General features: G+C 45.3%; 1 protein-coding gene across 1 annotated transcript; it reads right to left on the bottom strand.

Moving 5' to 3' along the window:
* Positions 1–503: 503 nt before the first annotated feature.
* On the bottom strand, positions 504–2,800 carry LOC146796911 (olfactory receptor 1f45-like). Its single transcript, XM_085631441.1, has 2 exons — positions 1,892–2,800; positions 504–527 (listed from the first exon to the last, which is right to left on the bottom strand). Exons 1-2 carry the CDS (start codon positions 2,798–2,800, stop codon positions 504–506), a joined length of 933 nt encoding a protein of 310 aa, XP_085487567.1.
* Between the last annotated feature and the right edge of the window lie 22,076 nt (positions 2,801–24,876).

The following is a 24,876-nucleotide window of genomic DNA, read 5'->3' as shown; positions in this document are numbered from 1 at the left end:
TCTCCTACTCCTCCACGCAGTTAAAACATGTCCTCAAGGAGGCTTCGTGGGAGTTTTGTTTCCTCTCTGATAAAAAATCAGTTGGTGATAAAAGGAATGTGGAACCTCTCATCTCCTCCTATAGGTTGAAACAGCCACAACCCTATGCCCTATGGAATCTACCGCATGGGATACGTAGGTTTTGGTTTTTGTTACGCTATGATTTAATTCCACTTAATCTACTGTTATCTAAATGGCATGGCACTTCTGCTTTGTGCAATTTATGTAAACTGAACACCCAGGACTGTATGCATGTATTATTGATTTGTCCTATGTTACGTAATTTGCGCAATCGATGGCTAAAAGTAATTTGTATCCGCCTTAGCATTGTCACTTTAAAGGATTTCCTTCATGCACTTTATTGTCCTCCGAACGAAATGTTCTGTTCTTATATTTTTAACTTTTTTAAAGGATTTTTAGCTATTTATTAATATCCCTGGTGATATTTTGTCTGTCCGGCCTTGTTAGATTGATTTTTTGATGTATAGCTATTGCGGATTGAATTTTGTTTTTAAATTCTTGTATTTTCTCTGTATTTGTTGCTGTGTATTGTATATGTTTATGTGGCCCTCTTGAGAGCCAAAACATAATAAATAAATTTGAATTTGAATTTACAACTGTCCTCATTACTTTTGTAATCTAGTTTCTAATAGATGCTGGAGAAAACACAAACTAAAAGCAAAATAAATTTAATATTAGATTTACATGCTGTCACTTATTTGATTGCAGTGATCTCACTTGCTCCTTTACATGTTGTTGTTGGTCTTACACATTTTGATTTTAGAAAATATATGTATAGTTTTCGGTATTTCATGACAAAAATATGTAAATTTTGCCAAAGCCTCATCTGTAAAATGCTGAATAGTTGCTTGGGAATTAGGTGAGCCTAGAAGCATTACCTCTCTTTTTTAAAACAAATATGCATATTACAGAAGAAAGTTGAACATTATGAATACAAAAACACATTGTAATAAATGTTAAAAAAATGTAAGTGCCAGACTGGAATGTAGGTGCACTTCCAGGCTGACTGCCGTGGAGTGTGGGTTGGATACATCAAGCTGATTCTTCCCAGTCAAAGATTTTACCTCCTGATTTAATATCTAAAATGGACATCATAATCCAACAGTAAGGCAATAATTCAGGATTTATCTGCTGAGGTCCTCTCTAAGCAGGATAGCCACTGGATGAGGGCCCACTGAAATCTATAAAAAGTTCAGAGCAGAAGAAATGATATTTTTCCTGCTTAAATTCCGGAGGACTTGGAAGTTCAAACACTCTCTCAAACTTACAAAAGTCCCAACTTTTGTAAATTTCTGGGGCAGCTCCTCTTAGTCACTTCAAAGACTCCCAGGACCTCAGGTGCAGCACTTACAGACCAGGACTAAGTCTAGCAGAGTCCAGTCCACTTCCAGTTGCTAGTGGTCCACTTCTTAGTCCTCTGTACAAGTATGAACACCTTCCGCTCTTCAGGCCGTCACATGTGTCACACAGTAGGTCCAGTTCCTCTTCTGTTTTTCCCCAGGTCCAAGGAATGTGATGTTGAGCAGTGGGTGATGTGCCGTCTTTGTAGTTTTCACAAGCCAGTGGTTTAGGGTCACTCCTGGACACTCCCTAACCAATGAGGGAAATGTTTCCAGGGGCAAACCTTCCCATGTTTGCAGCACATTCTGTTTGCCTTACTGCAGACTATCGCAAACTGCACTATTCGGAGGCAAATCAAAAATGGCAGAATGTTTTGCCCCTAAAGAGAGCTTATGTATCCAACCAAGGTTGTGTTTAGAAAATTGAGCAGTCCCCTCTGTAATCCAATGGATACTTGATTGCATTTTTACTTCCTTGACCTGCAGAGTACTTTCTTTAGGGCATCCTTTACATCTTTGTTTCTCAAGCTGTATATGAAGGGGTTCAACATTGGTGCCACAATAGTGTACATAACACTGACCACACGGTCATAATCCAGGGAGTAGCTTGAAGATGGCCGAAAATACATGAAGATATCTGTGCCATAGAAAAGGGTAACTACAACTAGATGGGAGAAGCAAGTCGAGAAGGCTTTCCATCGTCCCTGTTCAGAAGGCACTTTCATCAGAGTAAAGACTATCAGGGCATAAGAGATGGTAATCAAGATAAATGGGCCCATAACAACAATGGACCCTTCTGTGAAAATAATGAGCTCATATATTGATGTGTCAGAGCACGAGAGCTTCAGCAGTGGTGGGATGTCACAAAAGAAGTGGTGTAAAATATTTGACTTGCAGTAAGACAACCTGGATGCCATGACACTGTATATCAGAGAATGTAATGCAGAGATGATCCATGACACTATAACTAACACAAGGCAGACTTGCCTGCTCATCACAGTGGTGTAGTGGAGAGGGTTACAAATGGCCACATACCTATCATAAGCCATCACACCCAGGAGGAAACTCTCCATGTTACCAATCAAAAGAAAGAAGTAGAGCTGGGCCACACACCCGCTGAAATTAATACTCTTCTTCTCAGAAAGAATGTTGGCCAAGAGTTTTGGAACAGTTACAGATGTCAGACAAATGTCAACAAATGAAAAGTTACTAAGAAAGAAATACATGGGAGTGTGCAGCCGACATTCTGATCGAATGATCGAGATGATGGTTGTGTTTCCTAGAAGAGTGGTAACATACATTGTCAGAAATATCACAAAGAGCCACAATTGTATCCTTGGCTGGTCTGAGAGTCCTAGAAGGATAAATTCTTTTGTAAATGTCCAATTCTTCAGGCCCATGTGTGTATCTGGAATCTGGTAATAAGAAACAAATAATATCTGATACATTTTACATCAAAACTGTCATTGTTTTAAATTATTTTGTCTAAATATTTGGAAACATGTACAACAACGTTGTGAAATTATTGAACATAAAGCTTAAATCTTTTCAGATGTAATTGGGTAAAGGTGAGACACTACCCTTAATAACGCAACAGGAAATTTCTAAACTTTGCAGGGGCAAGGCTTAGACTGATCAGCCTCACCAGGTGATGTTTTCTCTTCAGCTAGATGTTCCACACAGGAAGGAAGGTTCATCTAGCTGATCTGAAATGGTGGGGATGCTAATTATAGACCTGCACGATGGACAGTACTAAATCACTGGCTACCCTTTATCCTGAGTAGCATCTGGTACTGACGCACTCTACAGTTACTCTTGACACTTAGAGTACAGGACTTCCTAAAGGGCAGGGATTTATAGAAGTGGTAGCCAAGTACACAGGGCCCTTTGCACTCCTCTCCCTTTCATTTTTCATTTCCCAAGAGTTTTACTTTGCAGCAACAGAGGGCTGAAGAAAAACGTTCAATTTTCTGCAACTCTAGACAAAAAAAAGGATTTAAAACAAATGCTACTTGACAAATTTACACCTGCTAAAGCACTGATTTCCAGCAGGGGTATAAAAAAATTATCTGATATTTGTATGAAGTTGCATGTTGACATCAGAGGGATCTCCAGTGATCTTAGGCAAAATGATGGATTACCCATCATACTTTCAATAGCTTAGCTACCATATTTACATTCAGTTGATGGGGGAAGTCCTGACAGTGGAAACTCTTGCAGTCCCAACAGTCCTCACCAATTTGTTTAGTTCACTCCACCAGAAATTATGGCTGAGCACCCGCCCGATCTAGCATGTCTGATTGGCACAATTTCTGCTGGAGTTACTTCTGAGAAAGATATCTGTTCCAAGGTGGTGGATTGTCACATCAAGTATGGAAGCAACAACCTCTAGCGTTTTAGGGAGAATTGTATGCATCTCTTTATTTTGCGATTGTGTGTCGCTTCCCTACCAGCTTATGTTCTTCAAAGTACTCAGTGTTTTAGATAAAAGTATGTGTCTGATAAGTGATGGGATGTTAGGATCTACTACAATTGAGAGACATTGACTGATGTATTCATTGCATCCAACTCTTGTCAGGTGCAGGTTTGAAGAGTTCCAAATCTTATTGCCTAGGATTACAAATTATCTACCTCTGTGGTCCAGCTATTTAAATAAGGGTTGACTTAGCACCTGTGCAGTAACATAGTGAACATTTCTGATTGTATGCAGCAGGGTGCAATGAAGCATAGTTCATTTGTTGCAAGGTATTGTGCATGGTTTTGTGGACCATGCTCAGGACCTTGCACGTGATCCTTGGTTCCACCAGGAGCCTGTTTAGTACTTTTAGAGGTGGCATGATGTGATTATGTGGGCAAATGCATATTCTGGTACCTGGTTTTTAGTCTAAGTAGCCTAGTGATGGAGTGATTTGGGAGCAAAGGATAGATGGCATTGCAAGAACTTGTGAGCAGCAAGACCATGTCTCTTGTAACTTTTCCCTGGTGACTGGTTTGGAGGAGCACACAGATTCTGTGTAGGATGAGCACCTGCTTGTAAATCTCATAACCAATGCACTCACTTGAGGCAAGAACGAGAAGTCAATGTTAAAGACGATTATACATGTGGACATTCACTGACAATGTAGCAATATTTTGGATCTTCATTTCTAGTGCCCACATGTAGTTCTGAAAACTCCATAAGAAATAACATACTCCTAGAAGTGTCCTCAACAATGATCATCCCACTGTGTTGGATACTACACTATTGGTGGACAAACCTGTACCACATCAATGAGAAATGCAAAATTCCTACACTGCCTTGATGACTCAGAAAACTACATTGCAATGGGTGACACACAAACTGTCAACCCAACTTTAAATCAGACCTGAAGTCATTATGCATATAATGTACTTTGTTAGCTTACAAAATATAAGGGTTTCATGGCCCATTTTTGTAGAGAACAATACCCTACACAAGACTGTCTGTAATTTTGTGGATAAATGCTCCAAGAAGAGGAATTCTTCATCATTAAAGATTACAATACGACGTTTACTTCCTACAAAGCACAATGTTTAGGATTTGGATGAGCCTTGAGCTGGATTAATTTTAAGGCTCTGCAAAACAAGAAAATGTTTACCCACTGGTTCTCCTGTACCCAAACTAAGATCAGCAGAAGTCACTGACTTGCAACCATCTCTGAAAGAAATAAGGACATCAATGCAAGACATAGAGCTATGGGATCAATCTCTTAAGCCACATGTAAGCCAACCTAGACCGCTCAGATGTACTTATAAATGGATGAGCTGAAGGAGGCCAGAAATCTTTGATAACTGTCAATGCTTTCTGCAAAAGTACCAATACATGCCAGGATGACCAGATGTTTCCCAAACCATGAGCTGAAGATAGCTCTGAAGGACATAGCCATGATGACACTCTTGAGGGTCTAAGACTACGAGGAAAAATCAAGAAGAGCTCTGGGAAAATCTACAGAGAGTTCCAGAAGTGACAAGTACCACACCTGAAAATCAAAACACATAAACCCTGGAGACTATCCACATAGGGAATCAGAGACTATGGGGCTTCAAGGGTGAGCTAGATTCCAGACACAAACTGTTACACTAAAAAAAGACACTGAGTGAAAACCTTTACGATTTTAATCTAGCACATGTTGCACTATGCTCACATTACCTCAGTCAACTACTAGACATACACACACATGGGACAGGATGTCCTAACATACCACCAGGTGCCATGCTTCATCATAGGACTCCCCTTGCTCTCCAAAAACCTGTTTTGATGGAGAGCGGGCCTACACCCTGAAGTGAGGGAGGCACTTCTAACTATGTATGGAACTGTGAAATAGAAATAAAGTAAAAACTAATGTGACACACAAATATGACCTTTATACTGGGTGGGGTACCACTTGCGTTTAAAAAATACAGTGTGGAGGAAAGAGGAACTAGTACCCCGTCACCACTCAAACCATCACCATGATTCTGCCTGTTGGATCAAAAGAGTCCATAGCATTTGTCAGGATGGGACTCAGGATCCTCTTGTGGCATACAAGCAATGTGCATGCCACTGATAAGTAGTCTGACCTTCGATGTCACCCTATGATCTTTGGTCCCTAGCTACCTACAAGACATTAATGTTACAATTATACTAACCAAATTTCTAGACTGAACATTTAGGAAAAATACCCCACTCATAACATGCGAGCATTAAATGCATGCATCACTTTCATGTGGTGTGGGTGTGACACTGCACTCATGTATCACAAATCCTGTGAGACCAGCTCACATCCTCTTACTATAATCTTGCGTCATCTGGGCCCAAAGAAGGAAGGGCTCATGAACCCCTGTAGTCACACACTATAAGGGAGGTACCCCACCTGACTTGTCCAAAAGGGAGTCATGAAAACCAGTGATACTGAATCACACCTGGCATGTATCACTGTTCTGTGGATCACTGCAAGGGAGGGATTTCATAATCCTTAAAGCCCCCTCTCTTGCTGGAATGAATCTACCACCTCTGCTGAAAAAACAGGAACCTTAATAGTTCAAATATGGGACAGATAGTTCCACTTAAAATGGACCCCAAAGACAAATATTTTTCTGAAAAACCACTGAACCAGGCACCAATCACTCTTGTCCTGTAGAAATCTGGAAACCCAATCTGCCACTGAGTTGGACAGACCTGGGAAATAATCTACCCATAAGCATTATCGCTTAGGCATAACTGTCAAAATCCCTTTGCTCAAATGTTTGGAGCTTACACCTCCCAAGTTGTTTATATATCTGACAGCTGACATGATGTCAACACTTTATTTGATCTGGTCCCAAGCTTTTTACAGCAAAAAAAAATGTAAGTAGCTCTAACTAATTTATATGATAGTGAGCTTCGTTGAGGGACCACTTGTCTCATGTGACTATGTTCCAGCAAACTTTGTTGGTGAATGACTCAAACATGATACCTTGGAATGGTCAAAAATAGATTTTCACTTCCAGGCCTCTCTCAATCTGAAAGATCCACCAGCCCAACTCCTCTCTTTCCTTTGTAGAAAGGGAAATTAAGGCTGAGTAACAGAGGCCTCTGCAATGATGCAAAACTTTCCGCCTTCTAATGTTTAGTATAGGAGCCAACAACATTGCCTGAATGGACACAGACAAAATACTTATTATCCTATATAATCTTCTGGAAGAAAACGTACCCAACTTCAGCACTGATTAAATCTTTTTTTTAATTAACTTGGACCTCCCCTCAACATAGTCTCTTACTGTTCCTCAGGCACTAAGCGCTCAGTCCTGCGAGTCCTAATCAGTTATAACCACGATGCATGGGAAATATGGATGTGATTTCAGATGAGTGGGTGTGCTTGGGATTGTGCCAGAGCATCTGTGTTTAGATGAACGACCTATGGGGGTCATGGATTACAATTTGATATGCGGCTGAGGTGAGGGGCACCTTTCAAAATGTGGAACTATTTTCTGATACTGCATTGTTATTGCTGATTAGAACTAGGGGGATTGAGGGCTTAGTGCCTGAGGAACAGCAACAGACTATGTTGAATATCTGCTCCTGAGAGTGATGGGAAGCAGCTCATACAGAGTGTGATGGTCATTGAGAAAACGTCTGTATTAAGGCAGTGGAAAAGTGGAAATATGGTACAGTACTGGCTCTTTGTGTTACCACCCATTAAGGGTTTTACATTGATTTGATGCAAAATGTCAATATGCATACATCAATGAAGCCAATTTGGTGATGTACTAAACATTGAGACATTACACTCAAGATGGCGTCCAAAAGAAGGTACTTGACCTACATGGCATAGTTCTCTCTCTGCCTCCCTGCCACCCGCCAATAGAAGCGTTCTTTGGATATTTTAAATGCATTATCCAACCATGTATGTTTCATTTATTGTGCGGCAATTGAGAAAGGCATTAAAGCTGGAACACGTCTTTCTAAAAATAAAGAATGGATTTTGGATTGAGAAATGCACCAGTGTTCCCGTATTATTTCCCTGCCCCATGGAGACTTGTTTTGTGCATATAGCGTGAGTCCATCCTCAGAAACGGAGAACCCACCCAACTATAGTTTCATGATGGACCTTTTGAAAGGAACTACATGTGGATTGCTACCAGAACCACCACACTTTGAAGGAATGATGCATGAGAGTCATGGATGTGATTTCAAATGAGCTGGTGTGTTTGGCAGTGTGTCAGAACCTCCACGTTTAGGTCAACGACCTATGAGGTCATGGATTACAATTTGATTTGCTGCTGAGGTGAGGGGCACCTTTCAAAATGTGGAAACATTGTTTGATACTGCATGGTCATAGCTGATTAGGATTTGCGGGATTGAGCGCTTAGTGCCTGAGGAACAGCAAGAGACTGTGTTGAATATCTGCTCCTGAGAATGATGGGGAAGCGGCTCATATGGAGCATGATGGTTATTGAGAAAACTTCTGTATTAATTCAATCGAATGGTGGAATTATGGTACAGTACTGGCACTTTGTATTACCACCCACTAAGGGTTTTACATTGATTTGATGGCAAAATGTCAATATGCAAACGTCAATGATGCCGGTATGGAGATATACTAAACATTGAGTCATTACACCCAAGATGGTGGCCAAAATATGGTATTTGTCTTCTTTCCTGTTTTTTTCCAGATTTGTTGCTGTAGAACGAAGTTGTATTTAGCAGTGGTTTTGAGTGCCTTCACCAATTATTTGGATGCTCACATCATTAGACAAACCCGAGGTAAGACCGTTCAGTAAGATGGAAACATTATGAATATTCGAACAATTTTGAGATTATTTCCCGTTAAGGAAAGCTAAGCGTCTATGAATGCATTATGTATTACAGCTGCACGACCTGAATATTGATTTTTGACTAGCCTGGTCTGGATCTAAAAAGGCACACGGATTTGTTTCCCGCAAAGTGAGTGCTACTTTCGTAATGAATCCAGGGCACACCCGTAGATTAGTTATTTTTTGGTGCACACTTGATGACTTTGGTGGAGGATTAATATGTGTTTTTTGTTGTATATTTTTAGTTTGGTAACAATTTTGAGCACTTGATTTTTGGTACTCTTTGCTTAGGAGCTGGCATAGATTGTTTTTACTTTCTTTTTTAGCACATTTATGATTTGTTTGGGTGCTACACTTTGGTGTTACGTTGGGTTTCCGGTGGCTGGCACAGAGATTGAGATAGTTTTTGTTATGAATAGACACTACATGTGCTTTTTGTATATTTGTTTAGGTTGTTTCCCTCACACTTGTCCTGAGGAGGCCAAGATGTTTTCTATGGCCGAAACGCGTCCGCGTCGACAGATTATGATAAGAGGAGTCTGATATATTTTTTGATTTAGTTTGGAAATATTTGATGCACAATTGTCTGATTAAGGTTCTGGAAAATTTAGAACCAATTGTGTAGATAAGGCTACCTCGAAGTGTATTCCCTGTATGGAATAGGTGAACACTTTCTTTTCGACGAATCAGGTGGAAGGAACTTATTATTGTTGTGAATTTTTTGTGATTTATATATAATTGTTGTATGTGTGTATATATATATATGTATATAGTTTGTTGAAAGAAGTTTGAAAGTTATGATGAAGTAAATCAAGATTACGTTAATTAAATTATGTACTCATGTGTTTTTTGGTATGTGATTGTTTCTCTTGTCAAAATGAAATGTAATGAATGACAGGAATATGTACTGACAAAAGAGGAATATATAGTCTCCTATTGAAGAGTAAGATTTATATATTCTTTCCTCCTTGCCATTTCTGATTTTACTGCTGTATTGTCCTTTACCCAGACATAGGAGGGTTACTTGGGTAAACGCCTACATCTATCTGAATACAAAATATGGTATTTGACATAGAAGGCATAGTTCTCTATCTGCCTCCCTGCCACCAGCCAATAGGAGCGGTCTTTGGATATTGAAAATGCATTATCCAGCCATGTCTGTTTAATTTATTGTGCAGCAATTGATAAAGGCATTGGAGCCGAAACCCGTCTTGTTAAAAATAAATAATGGATTTTGGATTGAGAAATGAACGTGTGTTCCTATATTTTATACATGAAGCAGGGAGACTTGTTTTGTGCATATACGTATATATAATATATGTGTGTATGTATATATATATATATATATATATATATATATATATATATATATATATATATTCACTGAAAAAAACATAGGTTTCAGGGGCATTATAGTTAGTTGGACATTACACTCGTACAAAACCATTGAAATTCCCCCGTTATAGTTAGTCCTGCTAACTATAACTCACGTGCCCGCAATGCACTGCTGATGACGTCACATATTACATCACTCATGACATGGTCAGTGACATCACTGATGACATCTCAAATGACATCACTGATGACATCATCCAGTGAATGTGTGTTTTTCAGAAAATTAAATATGTTTTATATATGTATATCCCTTGTTTGCAGGGCCGGTCGCTCCACACACCGCACGGCTCCCCCCCGTGGGTGACCAGGACTCCTGCCCTCACCGCTGCTGCCGCAAGCCCGCCGCCTCACCCACACTCGTGAAGTAGTATTGTTTTGCCCCGTGTTTCCTCTGCTGCCTTGTGCCCTGTTAGTGCATGTTGCCAGTTGCCAGTTTACTTTGCTTTCTGTCCATTTGTTTATTTGTCCCTCCGTGACTGTGTCCCGCTTCTGTGCCCCCCCGCTTCCCGCCGCTGCTCCCCTGCGGCCCCGCCCCTTTTTCGCCCGTTCCCTCTGATGCCCATTGGCCACCCCGCTCCCGCCTCCCAGCTGCTGCTCCCTCCCACTTCGCCATTTATGGAGGATGCCGCGTGGAAGCGCAGCGGACAAGCGCAGCGGGCGCGTGCAAAGGCAAGCCCGTCTGCGCCCGTCCACGCCTGGACCGCACTGCATCCTCCTCAACACTCACTCCGCTCGCAAACACGCCATTGAACTCTGGGACCTCCTAGACTCCATCGACCCCGACGTCGCCTTCCTGGCGGAGACCTGGCTGAACACCACCTCAGCACCAGACATCGCCATAGCCATCCCACAGGGCTACAAGATCTCCCACAGAGACCGCACCAACGGAGTGGGAGGCAGAATCGCCATCGTCCACAAAGACTCCATCAGAATCTCAACTAACACCGATGACACCATCACCACCGCCGAGCACATGCACTTCCAGATTCACACCGACCCCAACACGACCCTCAGAGGGACACTCATCTACAGACCCCCCGGACCCCAACCACAGTTCAGCGACACCATCACCGACCTCATCAGCACCCACGCCCTCGCCTCCACGGACTACATCCTCCTCGGAGACCTGAACTTCCACCTCGAGAACAACAACGACGGCAACTCCACCACCCTGATAGACAACCTCACCAACCTCGGACTCAAACAGCTCGTGACGACACCCACCCATGCCGCGGGACACACACTCGACCCCATCTTCTCCGCAAGTACCCACGTCTCCTTCAACCACACCTCCAAACCCCATTGGACTGACCACAGATGCGTCCACTTCACCTTCAGGAAACCCATCACACACCAACGCACCCAACAGCTGCCACGCTGCTGCTGGGGCAAGGTCACCGAAGACCAACTGATGACCACCCTCACCCGGAGACCACCCACCGACCCCACCGACCCAGACACCGCCGCAACCAACCTCACACAATGGATCAACGACTGCACCAACACCCTCGCCCCTCTCAAGACCACCACAACCAACCATACCAACAAGAAAGCAACCTGGTTCACCGAAGACCTCCGGATTTCCAAGCACACCTGTCGGAAGCTGGAGAAGAAATGGCTCCACGACCGAACACCAGACAGCCACACAGCCCTCAAAAACGCCACCCGCAGGCACCACCAACTCATCAGAACCGCCAAGAGGACCGCCTTCAAGGACCGCCTAGACAACAACGCGCACAACACCAAAGAGCTCTTCAGCATCGTGAAAGAACTTTCTAACCCCAGCTCCAACATCAACGACATCCCACCATCACAAGACCTGTGCGACTCCCTGGCAGCCTTCTTTCACCACAAGATCACGGACATCCACGACAGCTTCATCTCCAACACCCCCGCACCCACCACCGAGTCCGCCACCCTTGCGACCACCCGCACCAGCCGCCTGATCGCCTGGTCCAACGTCAACGACGAAGACAACATCAAAACCATGAACTCCATCCACTCCGGATCCCCATCTGACCCCTGCCCACACCACGTCATCAACAAAGCCAGCACAACCATCGCGCCCCACCACCGAAAAACAATCAACAGTTCCTTCGAGTCAGCAACCTTCCCGTAAATCTGGAAGCACGCCGAGATCAACGCCCTTCTGAAGAAACCCAAGGCAGACCCCAAGGACCTCAAGAACTTCCGGCCCATCTCCCTGCTTCCGTTCCCGGCAAAAGTGACAGAGAAGATCGTCAACAAACAGCTAGCCCGCTACCTCGAAGACAACAACATCCTGGACCCCTCCCAATCCGGCATTCGCAGCAACCACAGCACCGAGACCGCCCTTATCGCCACAACTGACGACATCAGGATCCTGATGGACAAAGGAGAAACTGCCGCCCTCATCCTCCTGGACCTATCAGCAGCCTTTGACACAGTCTGCCACCGCACCCTATCAGCACGCCTCTACGACGCCGGTATTCAAGAGAAGGCCCTGGCCTGGACCACATCCTTCCTCTCCGGCAGAACCCAGAGCGTCCGCCTCCCACCCTTCCGCTCAAAATCTACCGAAATCATCTGCGGCGTCCCACAGGGATCCTCCCTCAGTCCGACACTGTTCAATATCTACATGGCACCGCTCGCCCACGTCGCACGACAACATAACCTCAACATCATCTCCTACGCCGACGACACCCAGCTGATCATATCCCTTACCGAAGACCCCCACACCGCCAAAGCCAGCCTCCACAGAGGAATGAAGGCCGTAGCCGACTGGATGAAAGACAGCAGACTGAAGCTGAACCCAGACAAGACGGAGGTCCTCATTCTCGGACCCACCCCATCAGCCTCGGACGACTCTTGGTGGCCCACATCGCTAGGCGCAGCCCCGGAACCCACAGACCACGCAAGCAACCTGGGGGTCATCCTCGACTCCACCCTCTCCATGACCAGGCAAGTCAACGCCGTCTCCGCGTCCTGCTTTAACACCCTCCGAATGCTCCGCAGAATCTTCAAATGGATCCCTACCGACACTAGAAAAACCGTCACCCAGGCCCTCATGACCAGCAGACTAGACTACAGGAACGCCCTCTACTCAGGAACCACAAACAAGCTCCTGAGTCGACTACAACGAATCCAGAACGCCTCGGCTCGCCTGATCCTCGACGTCCCCCACCGCAGCCACATCACCCCCCACCTGAGAGGCCTGCACTGGCTCCCCGCCAACAAGAGGATCATCTTCAAACTCCTCATCCACGCACACAAAGCACTACACAACACCGGACCCACCTATCTCAACAACCGACTCAGCTTCCACACCCCCTCCCGAAACCTCCGCTCAGCCAACCTCGTCCTCTCCACAGTCCCTCGGATCCGGAAAATCACAGCCGGCGGAAGATCCTTCTCCTACCTCAACGCCAAGACCTGGAACACTCTTCCAACCAACCTACGACAGACTCAGGACCTGCTGGCCTTCAGAAGACTCCTCAAGACCTGGCTCTTCGATCAGTAGCGCCCTCCCCCCCCAGCGCCTTGAGACCCTTACGGGTATGTAGCGCGCTTTATAAATTGTAATGATTGAAATTGTAATGATCTCAAGGTCGATGGAAGAATAAATGGGTATATAAGTGTCTAAATGGATGATTTTTGTATTTTTAAATTGATTGTATAACTGATTAGTTGTAACTTAGTGAATACATGTGTTAGTGAGTAATGTTTAAATATGTAAATATCTGTACCAGGTTCTGTGGGGGTTATTACTTAGTGCATAGATGCATGAATGAGTGACTCACTGGTTGTATGTGTTGAAGACAGCATGTGTGCAGGACTGAATAGGTGGATGAGTGTGTGTATGGGTGTGTTAGTGAGTGAATGACGGTCTCAATAGTGTCTTTATGAGTAACTACATATGTTTTAAACTAGTATATGTGAGTATTGGTGTATATAAGTGAGTATATGTGAGAGTGAGAGAGTGGAAGAGTTCCTGTACAAATAAGTAGGTGCTTCTATAAGTGATTGTTTAAGAAAGTAAGTATGTCTAAGTTTCTGTAGACAAAAAGTGTGGTAGTGTATCTATAACTGTATATGCAAGTAAATGGATGTCTGATACTTTATTTGCATGTGTGACTATGTGTGTGAGTAATTCTATGGATGAGTGGCAGTGTGTAACAGGATGTATAGGTGTATGAGTACATATGATGAGTGAGTACATGTATGAGTGACAGTATAGGGAGTGTTGGTGAATGAGTGGATGTATGTGTAGATCTTGGAATTACTAAATAGGTGTGTTGTAAGTGGTATTGGTATTTCCATTGTTTTGAAAATGTTAGTTTCTATTTTTGAGTATGTGTATCAAAGGTTATATTAGGGTGAGAGGAGGTCTGCCACTCTATCACAAGGTTGATGTCATCAGTGATGTCATTTGAGATGTCATCAGTGATGTCATGAGTGAGGTCACTGACCATGTCATGAGTGATTTAATATGTGACGTCATCAGCAGTGCATTGCGGGCGTGCGAGTTATAGTTAGCTGGACTAACTGTAACAAGGCAATTTCAATGGTTTTGTACAAGTGAAATGTCCAACTAACTATAATGCCCCAGAAACCTATGTTTTTTTCCAGTGAATTTCAATGGTTTTTTAAATGCTAATTTGTAACTATAACGTGCCTGAAACCTATGGTTTTTTCAGTTAATTTCTAAGGTGTTTTAAATGCTAGTTTCTAACTATGCTTAACAAGGTAGGACATGTGAGGGAAGAAAAAACACACAAAGAACAAAAAGAAATGCAGAAAGAAGCAACAGAAGTCATCAAAGACGAAGAAAAGTGCAGGAAGAAGGAAGACGTGCAGAAAGAACAAAAAGAGGAGCAGAAAGAGGCCTGTACCCTCAACTTTTTCAGATGGGTTCTGGTGGTAACTGACTCTGACTAACCAGTCCTAGAGCCAGTGCTATGCTAAAAGACACTTAGAATACAGCTAACACACCTACATATACTAGGGAACACTATGCGTTGGTGTACCCCTTTTATTAGCATGACCTCCTCTGTAAGCCCCTAGTATATAATAGGGCAGGGGGATTAAAACTACCTCTTAAAATGCGTCACAGGGCATGTTTGCACACATCACATCAGGCACCGTCCCCTCCCTTCACCACTGTGTAAACACGTCCTGTGGCCATTTTAAGTTGGGAGATTAAGTTAATTTGAATCCTGAGGGTCCCTAGGGTCCAACTAGCCCACTAGGTACCTCCAGTAAGCGCCACATAGCTGCGTTGCAGAGAAGTGTAAAAAGTGGCACGGCCTGGACCACCTCTCTGCAACGCAGCGCAGTGGCGCTTACTGGAAGCACCTGGTGGACTAGTTAGCCCCCAGGGGACCTCAGGAATTTTTTCACCAACTTAAAACACGCCATAGGGCATGTTTGCACACGTCACCTCAGGCCACGTCCCCTCCCTTCCCCACTGTGTAAACACGCCCTGTGATCATTTTAAGTTGGGACATTAAGTCCCCTTGAATCCTGAGGGTCCCTAGGGGCAAATTAGCCCACTAGGTACCTCCAGTAAGGGCCATTGCAGAAAGGTGTAAAAAGGGGCACGGCCTCCACCACCTCTCTGCAACATTGCACAGTGGTGCTTACTGGAAGCACCTGGTGGGCTAGTTGGCCCCCAGGGTCCCTCAGGATTCAAGGGGAATTATTTCCCCAACTTAAAACGTGCCACAGAGCGTGTTTGCACACGTCACCTCAGGCCCCGTCCCCTCTCGTCATCACTGTGTAAACGCACCCTTTGGCCTAAGGGTTCCTAGGCTCAAACTAGCCCACTAGGTACCTCCAGTAAGCGTCACAGAGCAGCGTTGCAGAGAGGTGTAAAAAGGGGCTTGGCCTCTGAACACCTGTCTGCAACGCAGCTCCCTGGCGCATACTGGAGATATCTGTTGGGCTAGATGGCCCCCAGGGACCCTCAGTATTCAAGGGGAATTAATTTCCCAACTTACAACTCGCCACGGGGCGCGTTTGCACAATGGTGAAGGAAGGGGTCGTGGCCTGAGGTGACATGTCTGCAAACACGCCCTGTGGCGTGTTTTAAGTTGGAGAATTAATTCCTCCTCAATCCTGAGTGTCCCTGGGGGCCAACTAGCCCACTAGGTTCCTCCAGTATGCACCAGAGAGATGCATTGCAGAGAGGTGTTCAGAGGCCACGCCCCTTTTTACAACACTCTTCAACGCAGCTCGTGGTGCTTACTGGAGGTACCTGGTGGGATAGTTGGCCCCGAGGGACCGTCAGGATTGAAGAGGTATTAATTCCTCAACTTAAACGCGCCACAGGGTGTGTTTGCACACATGTCACCTCAGGCCCTGCCCCCTCCCTGCACCACTGTGCACATGCGCCCGTGGCACGTTTTAAGTTGGGGGATTAACTTACCTTGAATCCTGAGGGTCCCTGGGGTGCAACTAGCCCACCAGCTACCTCCATTAAGCGTCACAGAGCTGCGTTGCCAAGAGGTGTAAAAAAGGGCGTAGCCTCAGAACACCTCTCTGCAACGCAGCCTCCTGGTGCATACTGGAGGTTCCTGGTGGGCTAGTTGGCCCCCAGGGACCCCCAGTATTCAAGGGGAATTTGTTCCCCATCTGCAAACGCGCCAGGAGGCACGTTTGCAGAGTGCTGCAAGGAGGGGGCGTGGCCTCTGGTGCGATGCCGGTCTTTTTTTTTTTTCAAGAAGGGGTGCTGTGTGGCCCCCCTTCTTTTTATAATTTAATGGCCATGGGGACCCCATTCCTCAGGGCCTGCCCCCTAATATATTTTTTTCTAATTCCAAAAATTGGAAGGGGGCCACGTGGCCCCCTCCCGAGGCCTTCATCGGCCCCGGGGACCCCATCCCCCGGGGCATGGCCTTTTTTTTTATTATAATTTTGCTGGAGGGGGGCTCTGTTGCCCCCCCTCCTAAAGCCACTTATGGGCCCGGGGACCCCATACCCCGGGCCGGCCTTTGTTTTTTTTTTAACTTACATTTTGGGGAGGGGGCCGCGTGGCCCTCCTCCCGGGCCACTTGTAGCCCCGTGGACTCCATCCCCCGGGGCTGGCTCTCTCCGTTGGGGACCGTGGGGGATCCCCAATCCCCCCACGGTTCCGCCGGCTCCCCGCATCCCTCGGGAGCCGGCATTGCTTTTCCACATGGGGAGCTGCTAAGATGCAGCTCCCCGTGAGGAAAAGCAATTTGGTTTGCATTTTGAAAGAGAGAGCAGGTTTCCCAGATCCAGGGCGGCCATAGATATATATGTGCTTTTACTTTTGATTTTCTCAGCAAATACTGAACGGATTTACACCTTTTAACAAAAAGGGTTCTTTCTGAACGAAGTGCTACCTCTTTGCCAAATTTGGTGTAATTCCGTTCAGCAGTTCGGGCTTTAGCCGTGTCTAAAGTTTCCTATGGGAAATTGCATGGGGAAAACACGTTTTGTGTCCCCCCTTTTTTCTCGGCCCCCGCTTGACGAATCACCCCAAAACGTTCAAGATGGGAGCGGACCGGAGCGCCCCACGAGTTTTGAAAATTTCGCAAAGATTCGTCAATCGGCGCTACAGTTATTGGGAATCGAATGGTGCGAATTTCCTATGGAAAATAGGTCCTAACTATAACTATCTATTGGCGACCGCCAGTAGATAATATATATATATATTTAAAAGCATAGGGTATAGGGGTGGTGGCCATGTTCCGCCCCACAAAGGGGTAAAACAGTCTTTCTGCTCCCCCAAGGGGGTTCCCCATTCTGCCTGCCCCTTGGGCAGAAAGCCCATAAGACACCAGGGAAATGTAAGAAAAACACATAGGAGTGTGGGCTACCCATGATTGGCATGGTCATGCCCCTACTCTAAAAAAGAAAGCAACAGTCTTTCTTCCCACTTGGGGCGGTGGATGGAGACGATTACTCCAGATCTGCTCCCACCCGAGTGGACTGAAAACCCACTGGACACCAGATAAATATTTTATTTTAAAAATAGTATTGGGGGCTTCCAACCATAGGTATGGCCATGCCCCCACCCCAAAAACGATGCATGGGCAGACAGGGGCATTACCCCTAATTTTCCTTCATGGGGATAAGAAAGCCCACTAAACACCGGGTCATTCAAAATGTCACCAAAACAAACAAAAGAAGGGGACACCCTAACCCCAGAAGGGGTAGTAATGTCTTTCTACCCCCTGGGGGTAGATAGGACGTTTGTCACAATTGGTTAGGTTTCCTCAAATCTGACAACAGGTGTTGGAAAGCCCACTAGACACCAGGCATTTTGCATTTGGGGCAAAAGAAAGGGATGCAGGTTTTGCACTCTGGCATTTGCTTCACCCCTGTCCCTAAGGAACAAACCTGTTTTTCTGCCTAAGGACAGCCAGGGGGTGTGAGAAATTGGGTTGTTAGCTGACTGAGGTGCAAGCCCTGGCCAAGCAGCAGCCACAATCCCTTGCTGGGTGAACCATAAAAAGATAATTAAATCAAACTGTGCTTAACCCAAATTTACACAATTAGCAGTCTGGCTTAACTAAGAGGCAATATGTAAGAATGTATGCAGCATAGTAACAATAAAAAATTGAAAACACAACACCAGAAAACTTCCACACCAATTTTGAAAAATAAATTGTAATAAATTATTTGACACCTAAATGACAAAAATCCAATCAGTTGAACCCGGAGTGAAGAATTTGTAACGTTTTTAGTAACAACTAGCACCTAAAAGATGAAAGCACCAACTGTGGACATATAGTCATGCTAGACTGGTTCAACATAAAAAAATGTGTCCGACTGCAATGGAGCGCGGTTTGGAAACAAGAATTTAATTTGACCTGGTCAGTGCTTACATTCAGAGTTTCTGAAAAAAATTGTCTGAGAAGGTTAAGTTTGGCAGGGCAAATCTGCAGGAAGTGTCCAAGGAGGAAGTGTTGTTATTGGATGGCCTTGGGTGGAGGTCATGGTGAAGATTTCTACATTTGGCTTAGTTGCCGAAATGGAAGTAGAAAATCTCCAGTGAGACTAGGTGCAGGGCTGTGGCTGTAGACAGTTCCACAAGATTGGAAACCCCCTTGGCAAAGGAACGTTGAAAAAGAATTGCTGCTGTGGAGAAGAATGTAGCTGGAGAAGCCGATTGGCTATGCACCTCAGGTGGACAGGGGAGCAGGTTGGTCCAGGTCTCCTTCTGATTCTCAGAGTACTTTTTGGCCAAAATCATTTCAAATTCTCAATATTGGGATTTGGCCATCTGGACACCTTTAGCACCACAACCAAGGATCCAGGACTAGTGGGACACCTCTTGGGGTTCAGGACTCACACAGGCTGGGTCCAGGTGCAGGTTAAGGATGGCATGAGCCTTATGTGTTCCTGTGACTCTGAACGGGAGGTCAGTAAACTAGCTCATGGAGTCACTCTGGTAGTCCTAGGTGCAGTTGAACTTGCAAGGCTCAACAACAGGGCTGGCCTAAGATAGTTCCAGGCAGGCTCCAGACAGCAAAGCAGTCCTTCCAGGTACATCAGCAGTCTTGCGGTGTGCACAACAGGCCACAAATCAGGCGGTCCTTCTACAGGTCCAGTAGTGAACTGAAGAGTGAGTCTGAAGGTCCTATTTTTACACCCTTGTGCCCTTCTTCAGGAAGGTGGGAGAAGCTTCTGTAAAGGTTCTTTGAAGTTCATGGAATTTTCTGACTCACCTGCCCTCGCTCCAAGCTGGCGAAGTGATAATGTGTGGTCATTAGGCCTTTTGTGTGAAGTCGAATGTATGACGTTACAACGCGCATTGTTACCATGCGGTAGGTGACAATGCGGTCACGCATTGTTATCACCCATGGCATTACAGCGCAAGTCGTTTCAATGACTTGCGCTAGGTGGTGCGCTGGACTTAGGAATAGTATAAATTACTATTCCTACTCCAGTTAGCGCAACAGCAGGGAAGGTGTTGGATTCAAAATCGAACACATTCCCTGCTGTTGCACAGCACCTAGTGCAAGTCGTTACCAACCCGCGTGGTATTGCCAGCATTGTAAACACTGTCTCCCGTGAAGCCAGAGCACACCTAATTCAGTTGCCCCCCCCCATCCAGCCAGCAAATGGCCCATGGAGGTACACCTAATCCCTGTATTGTGTGACTATCTTGGAGGGATTCAGAAAGTCTAACTGCCAGCTACACAAAGTCATTTGACCTGGGACAGGCTACAGGCACAAAGGGCTAATGTCAGGAAAATGCCAGCTTTAGGATAGTGGTATTTTTCCAAATTATAATGAAAAATCAGACTTTACCATTAAAGAGGGTTTATCATTTCAAATTCATAGATGCCAAACATGACATAACTACCTGCTCCCAAATAGGAATTATAGATCAATAAAAGAAATAAGAATCCCAAATATTATCCTTTGGGAGGGGTGGGCCTCAAAGTAGTGAAAAACAATAGGAGTTTTTCAGTACCAGGACATGCAAAACTTAAAAGTACATGCGCAACCTTTCAACTACATAGCACTCCGCCCTGTGGCCTACCTTGGGCCTACCTTAGTGTTTATGTCTTGGCAATGGGTTTAAATGCCAAGAAATAATAACAGTTTAAAACTGCATTCAGGCTGCTGTAGCAGACCTGAGATATGTTATTAGGTGCTACTTAAGTGGGTGGCACAATAAGTGCTGCAGACTAATCTGTAACATCTAATTTACAGGCCCTGGGTATATGTTAAACCACTCTACAAAAGACTTTTAAGTAAAGTTAATTTGGCAATCAGGTGTAAGCCAATCAAACCATGTTTAGTGTAGTGAGAGATACACTTTAGCACTTGTTAGCAGTTTCTAACTGCACAAAATTCTAAGTCCAAACAAATGAGTTTCAGCACTAAAAATGAGAGAAAGCTGACAAAACATTTGGGGGAAGACCGCCTCAAGGTTGACAGGTATAGCATGTGTCCCTCCCAGCCAGAATTGAGAAGAATTACCCAACCTCTTGGGAGTTCTCATTACTAAGGTAAAAGAACCTGAATAGACCATCAGCATTGGAGTCCCAGGCATGTGTTCCATCGTAAACTCAATTCCCTGTAGGGAGATAGACCAGCTCAACGATTTGGATTCCCACCCCTCCTTTGCATTAGCCACCTGATGGGCCTGTGGTCTGTCTAAGCCCCAAAAGAAAGTCCCAAACAAGTATGGACTAAGCTTCTTCAGTGCCCAGGCCACAGCAAATGCTTCTCTTTCAATAGCACTCCACCTCTGTTCCCTAACCTCCTAGAGAAGATTGATGAAGGTTGGTGTAGGCCCTCCCCATTGAGCTGTGATGGAACTGCCCTATGCCATGCTTTGAGGCATCAGTTTGGACTATGAACTCTTTCGATGGTCAGGGGCTTTGATCACAGGGGCTATGCACATGACCTGTTGGAGGGAGTCAAAGACTTTCTGGCAAACCTCTGTCCAGATCACCTTCTTTGGCTGCTTCTTAGATGTTAGCTCATTCAAGGGGGCTACACTGGTGCCATACCCATTGACAAACCTCATGTAATATCCTGTGAGGTCTAGGAAGGCCCTCACCTTAGTCTGAATTTTGGGGGCTAACAGGCTGGAGTAGTTTCTATCTTGGCATGGAGGGGCAGCAGCTTACTTCTGCCAATTAGATTTCCCAAGTATACCACAGACCCCTGCCCTATCTGGCACTTCCTGGCCTTGGTAGTGAAGCCTGTCGGTAGCAGGGCCTGAAGCACTTCCTGCTGGTGGTCCTCTCAGCTGCTACTGAAGACAGCTATGTCATCCAACTAAGCAGCGCTGAAGGCCTCCATGTCAGCCAAGTACAGGTTCACCAGTCACTGGAAGGTGGTAGGGACATTTTTCAGCCCAAAGGCAAGCACTCAAAACTAAAGGTTAACAAGTTGCCCTCTGGTGTGGAAAAGACCCACCTCTCTTTCGCCCCTTCAGTTAGGGCAATCTGCCAGTACCCTGACGTTAAAATAAAAGAACTCAGGAACTTGGCAGCCCTAACTAGTCAAGGAGCTTATCAGCTCTGGGAATAGTATGAGCATCAGTCTTAGTGACTGAGTTGAGTCCCCTGTAACCCACGCAGAACCGGAGTTCTGGTATAGCACCCGGTGGGGCAACTTTTGGTACCAGCACCACTGGGCTAGACCAGGGGCTACTTAAGTGCTCAATCACCACTAGTTCTAATCCATTAGAGACCTCCTCTTTTATGCAGGCCCTCAATTTATCAGACAGCCTGTATATTTTCTTTGTGAAAGGGGGGCTGTCTATTTGTTAATATCATGGAAAAATAGATGGAAAAAAAGCCCAGGAGTGAGGAAAAACAGAGAGGCGCAAACTGTCCGAATAACTGGCAACAGTCCATCTGCTGGTCTGGGGTCAGGAAATGGAAGAGGTTGAGGGGAGAGGTTAACACCCTCAACTGACCCATCTTTTTCTTTTGAGGACAGGAGGTCAGGGAGAGGATCACTCTCCTCCTCCTCCTCCCCATCATCTGTCACCAGCAGCATGGTACCCCAGACCTCTCATAGTTTGGTTTGAGGTAGCTGATATGGAGCACCCCTAATGGGTGTCTTGGGGTCTTGATATCCACCAGATAATTTACCTCCCCTTACTCTCATCTACCTCATAAACTCCAGTCCAACCGTCTTGGGGAGCCCATGGCTCCACAGGTTCCATTATCCTAGCTTTCTACCCAGGTTGAAATTTCGCATGGGTAGCCGTTTGGTCATACCACTGCTTTATAACTTCCTGGCTTGCTTCCAAGTTCTCTGAAACTTTCTTCCAGAACTTGGCCATCTGCTTCATGAGTGCTAGCAGGTAGCTAACCACATCCTGGGGGAGGGTGGGATTCTTGGGTACTTGCTTCCACTCCTTCTTGACTAGACTGAAAGGTCCCCTAACAAGGTGTCCATAGAGAAGTTCAAAGGGGCTGAATCTGACCCCCTTCTGTGGTACCTCCCTGTAGGCAAAGAGCATGCATGGCAAGAGGACATCCGACTTACACCTTCTGGGCTCAGGCAGGCCCATAATCATGCCTTTTTTCAATCTTTCAACAAGCCCATTTGTTTGTGGATGGTAGGGTGTGGAGAACATGTAGGTTGCTCAACACTCCTCCCACATTGACGTCATGTATGCAGACATGAAGTTGGTGCCCCTGTCAGACACAACTACTTTGGGGAACCCCACCCATGTGAAAATTCCCATCACAGCCCTAGCCACTGCAGGTGTAGTTACAGTCCTCAGAGGTATGGCCTCTGAGTATTTAGTGGAATGGTCCACCAAGACTAGGATAAACCTGTTGCCTAAGGCTGTCTGGGGCACAAGGGCCATACAGTGTTTGAGCCAAACCTTTCAGAGGGGGTGCCCATGACAGGTAAGTGATTCAAGGGGGTTTTCAGATTAATGTTTTGCCTGTCTTCCCAATGGCCTAGCAAGTGCATCTGCGGAGACCTTCATCTGATGCAATCTTGGGCCAATAGACATGAGTGACAATACTGACAAAGTTCCTGTATATTGCCAGATGTCGTGCCAGGGGTATCTCATTAGCCAACCCCGGGGGAAAGGCCCTGTAGCAATGGGGGACTACTAACAAACATGTTGCCCCATGCACAGGTACCTTAGGCTCACTATACAGGAGTTCATTCTTCCAGTATATGCGATAATTACCAGAGGTATCACAAGCTGCCCTCTGCTTCATCTCGCCACCTTATGCCATCCAGTCTTGGGCCCTCCTTCTGTCCTAGTTGGTCCCCCTTCTGCCTTCCATCCAGCAATCTCTGGCAGGTCACTAAGGGAGGCAATGTCTTCCCCGGTCAGATTTGGGGTGGCTTCTTCCCATGCCCCATCCACCTGTACCAAGAGACATTCAGAGGCTGGTTTCCCACACCCCTGGACCTTCTCTTGGCAGCTTTCTGACCTATTTCTTGAGGCTCCAGGTCTCCTCTACCCACCTGCTGGTCAGCCATGGACCTGGTGGTCGCACAGACCCAATCAAGCAACACCAACACATCCAGGAGTAGCCTGAGCTCCAGTCAAAAAAAACTCTAAAAGGCATGGCAGGGCTCATAGCAAATTTCAGAAGACCTGAGAACCCTTTTCCTTCATAGGGAATCAGAGCCACGGTGTAGTGGGTCTGCCAGTTGTCTGCTACTACAACCTGGTGGAATGTATTGGGAATCAATTGCTCTGAGGACACCAGATGACATCCTAAAAAAGTCATACTAGATCCTGTGTCCCTCTGTGCCCATTAATGGTGACCCTATTTCCCTCACCAATATAGAAGGAACTTATACGAATCTTAATGTCCTTCCACCACCTTGATCATCAAGGTGCAACACTTTGTAAGTACCCTGTAAATGAAAATCTTCAATGATATTCTGCAATGAGTTTTTACTGCTATCAATGTATACCAACAAGTCTTTCTGTCATTGACATCCAGTAAACAGTTAAAATCTCCTCCCAAAAATCATTTCTGTTGCATAAAAGGAGCTGTGGTGATTAACTCAAAACATTGTCCCTGCATGATAATGAGGTAGAGCAATACACATTATTAAGGCAAATTTCAAGTCATATACCATCCAAGTATAGTCATCTGCTTTTCACTACTTGTTGTACCTATTGAATAGAAAAGTCTGAACTGCAAAAATAAAATGTACATTACTGTATTACTGTCAGAATTACAGCCTGGCCAGATTGAAGGGTCACAGTTCCACATTTCCTGTACTTTTTGTCTTTTGAGAGCTCTGGCATAGCAAATTCCTGTAAAAAAACGTACATATGTTTTTTGTTGTTTCAAAAGCTTAAAAAACACTGAGCATT

The sequence above is a fragment of the Triturus cristatus genome, chromosome 10 (genome assembly GCF_964204655.1).
Source record: "Triturus cristatus chromosome 10, aTriCri1.1, whole genome shotgun sequence".
Classification (NCBI taxonomy): domain Eukaryota; kingdom Metazoa; phylum Chordata; class Amphibia; order Caudata; family Salamandridae; genus Triturus; species Triturus cristatus.
The sequence above is the reverse complement of the archived record's forward strand: the minus strand, read 5'-3'. Positions and strand labels throughout refer to the sequence as shown.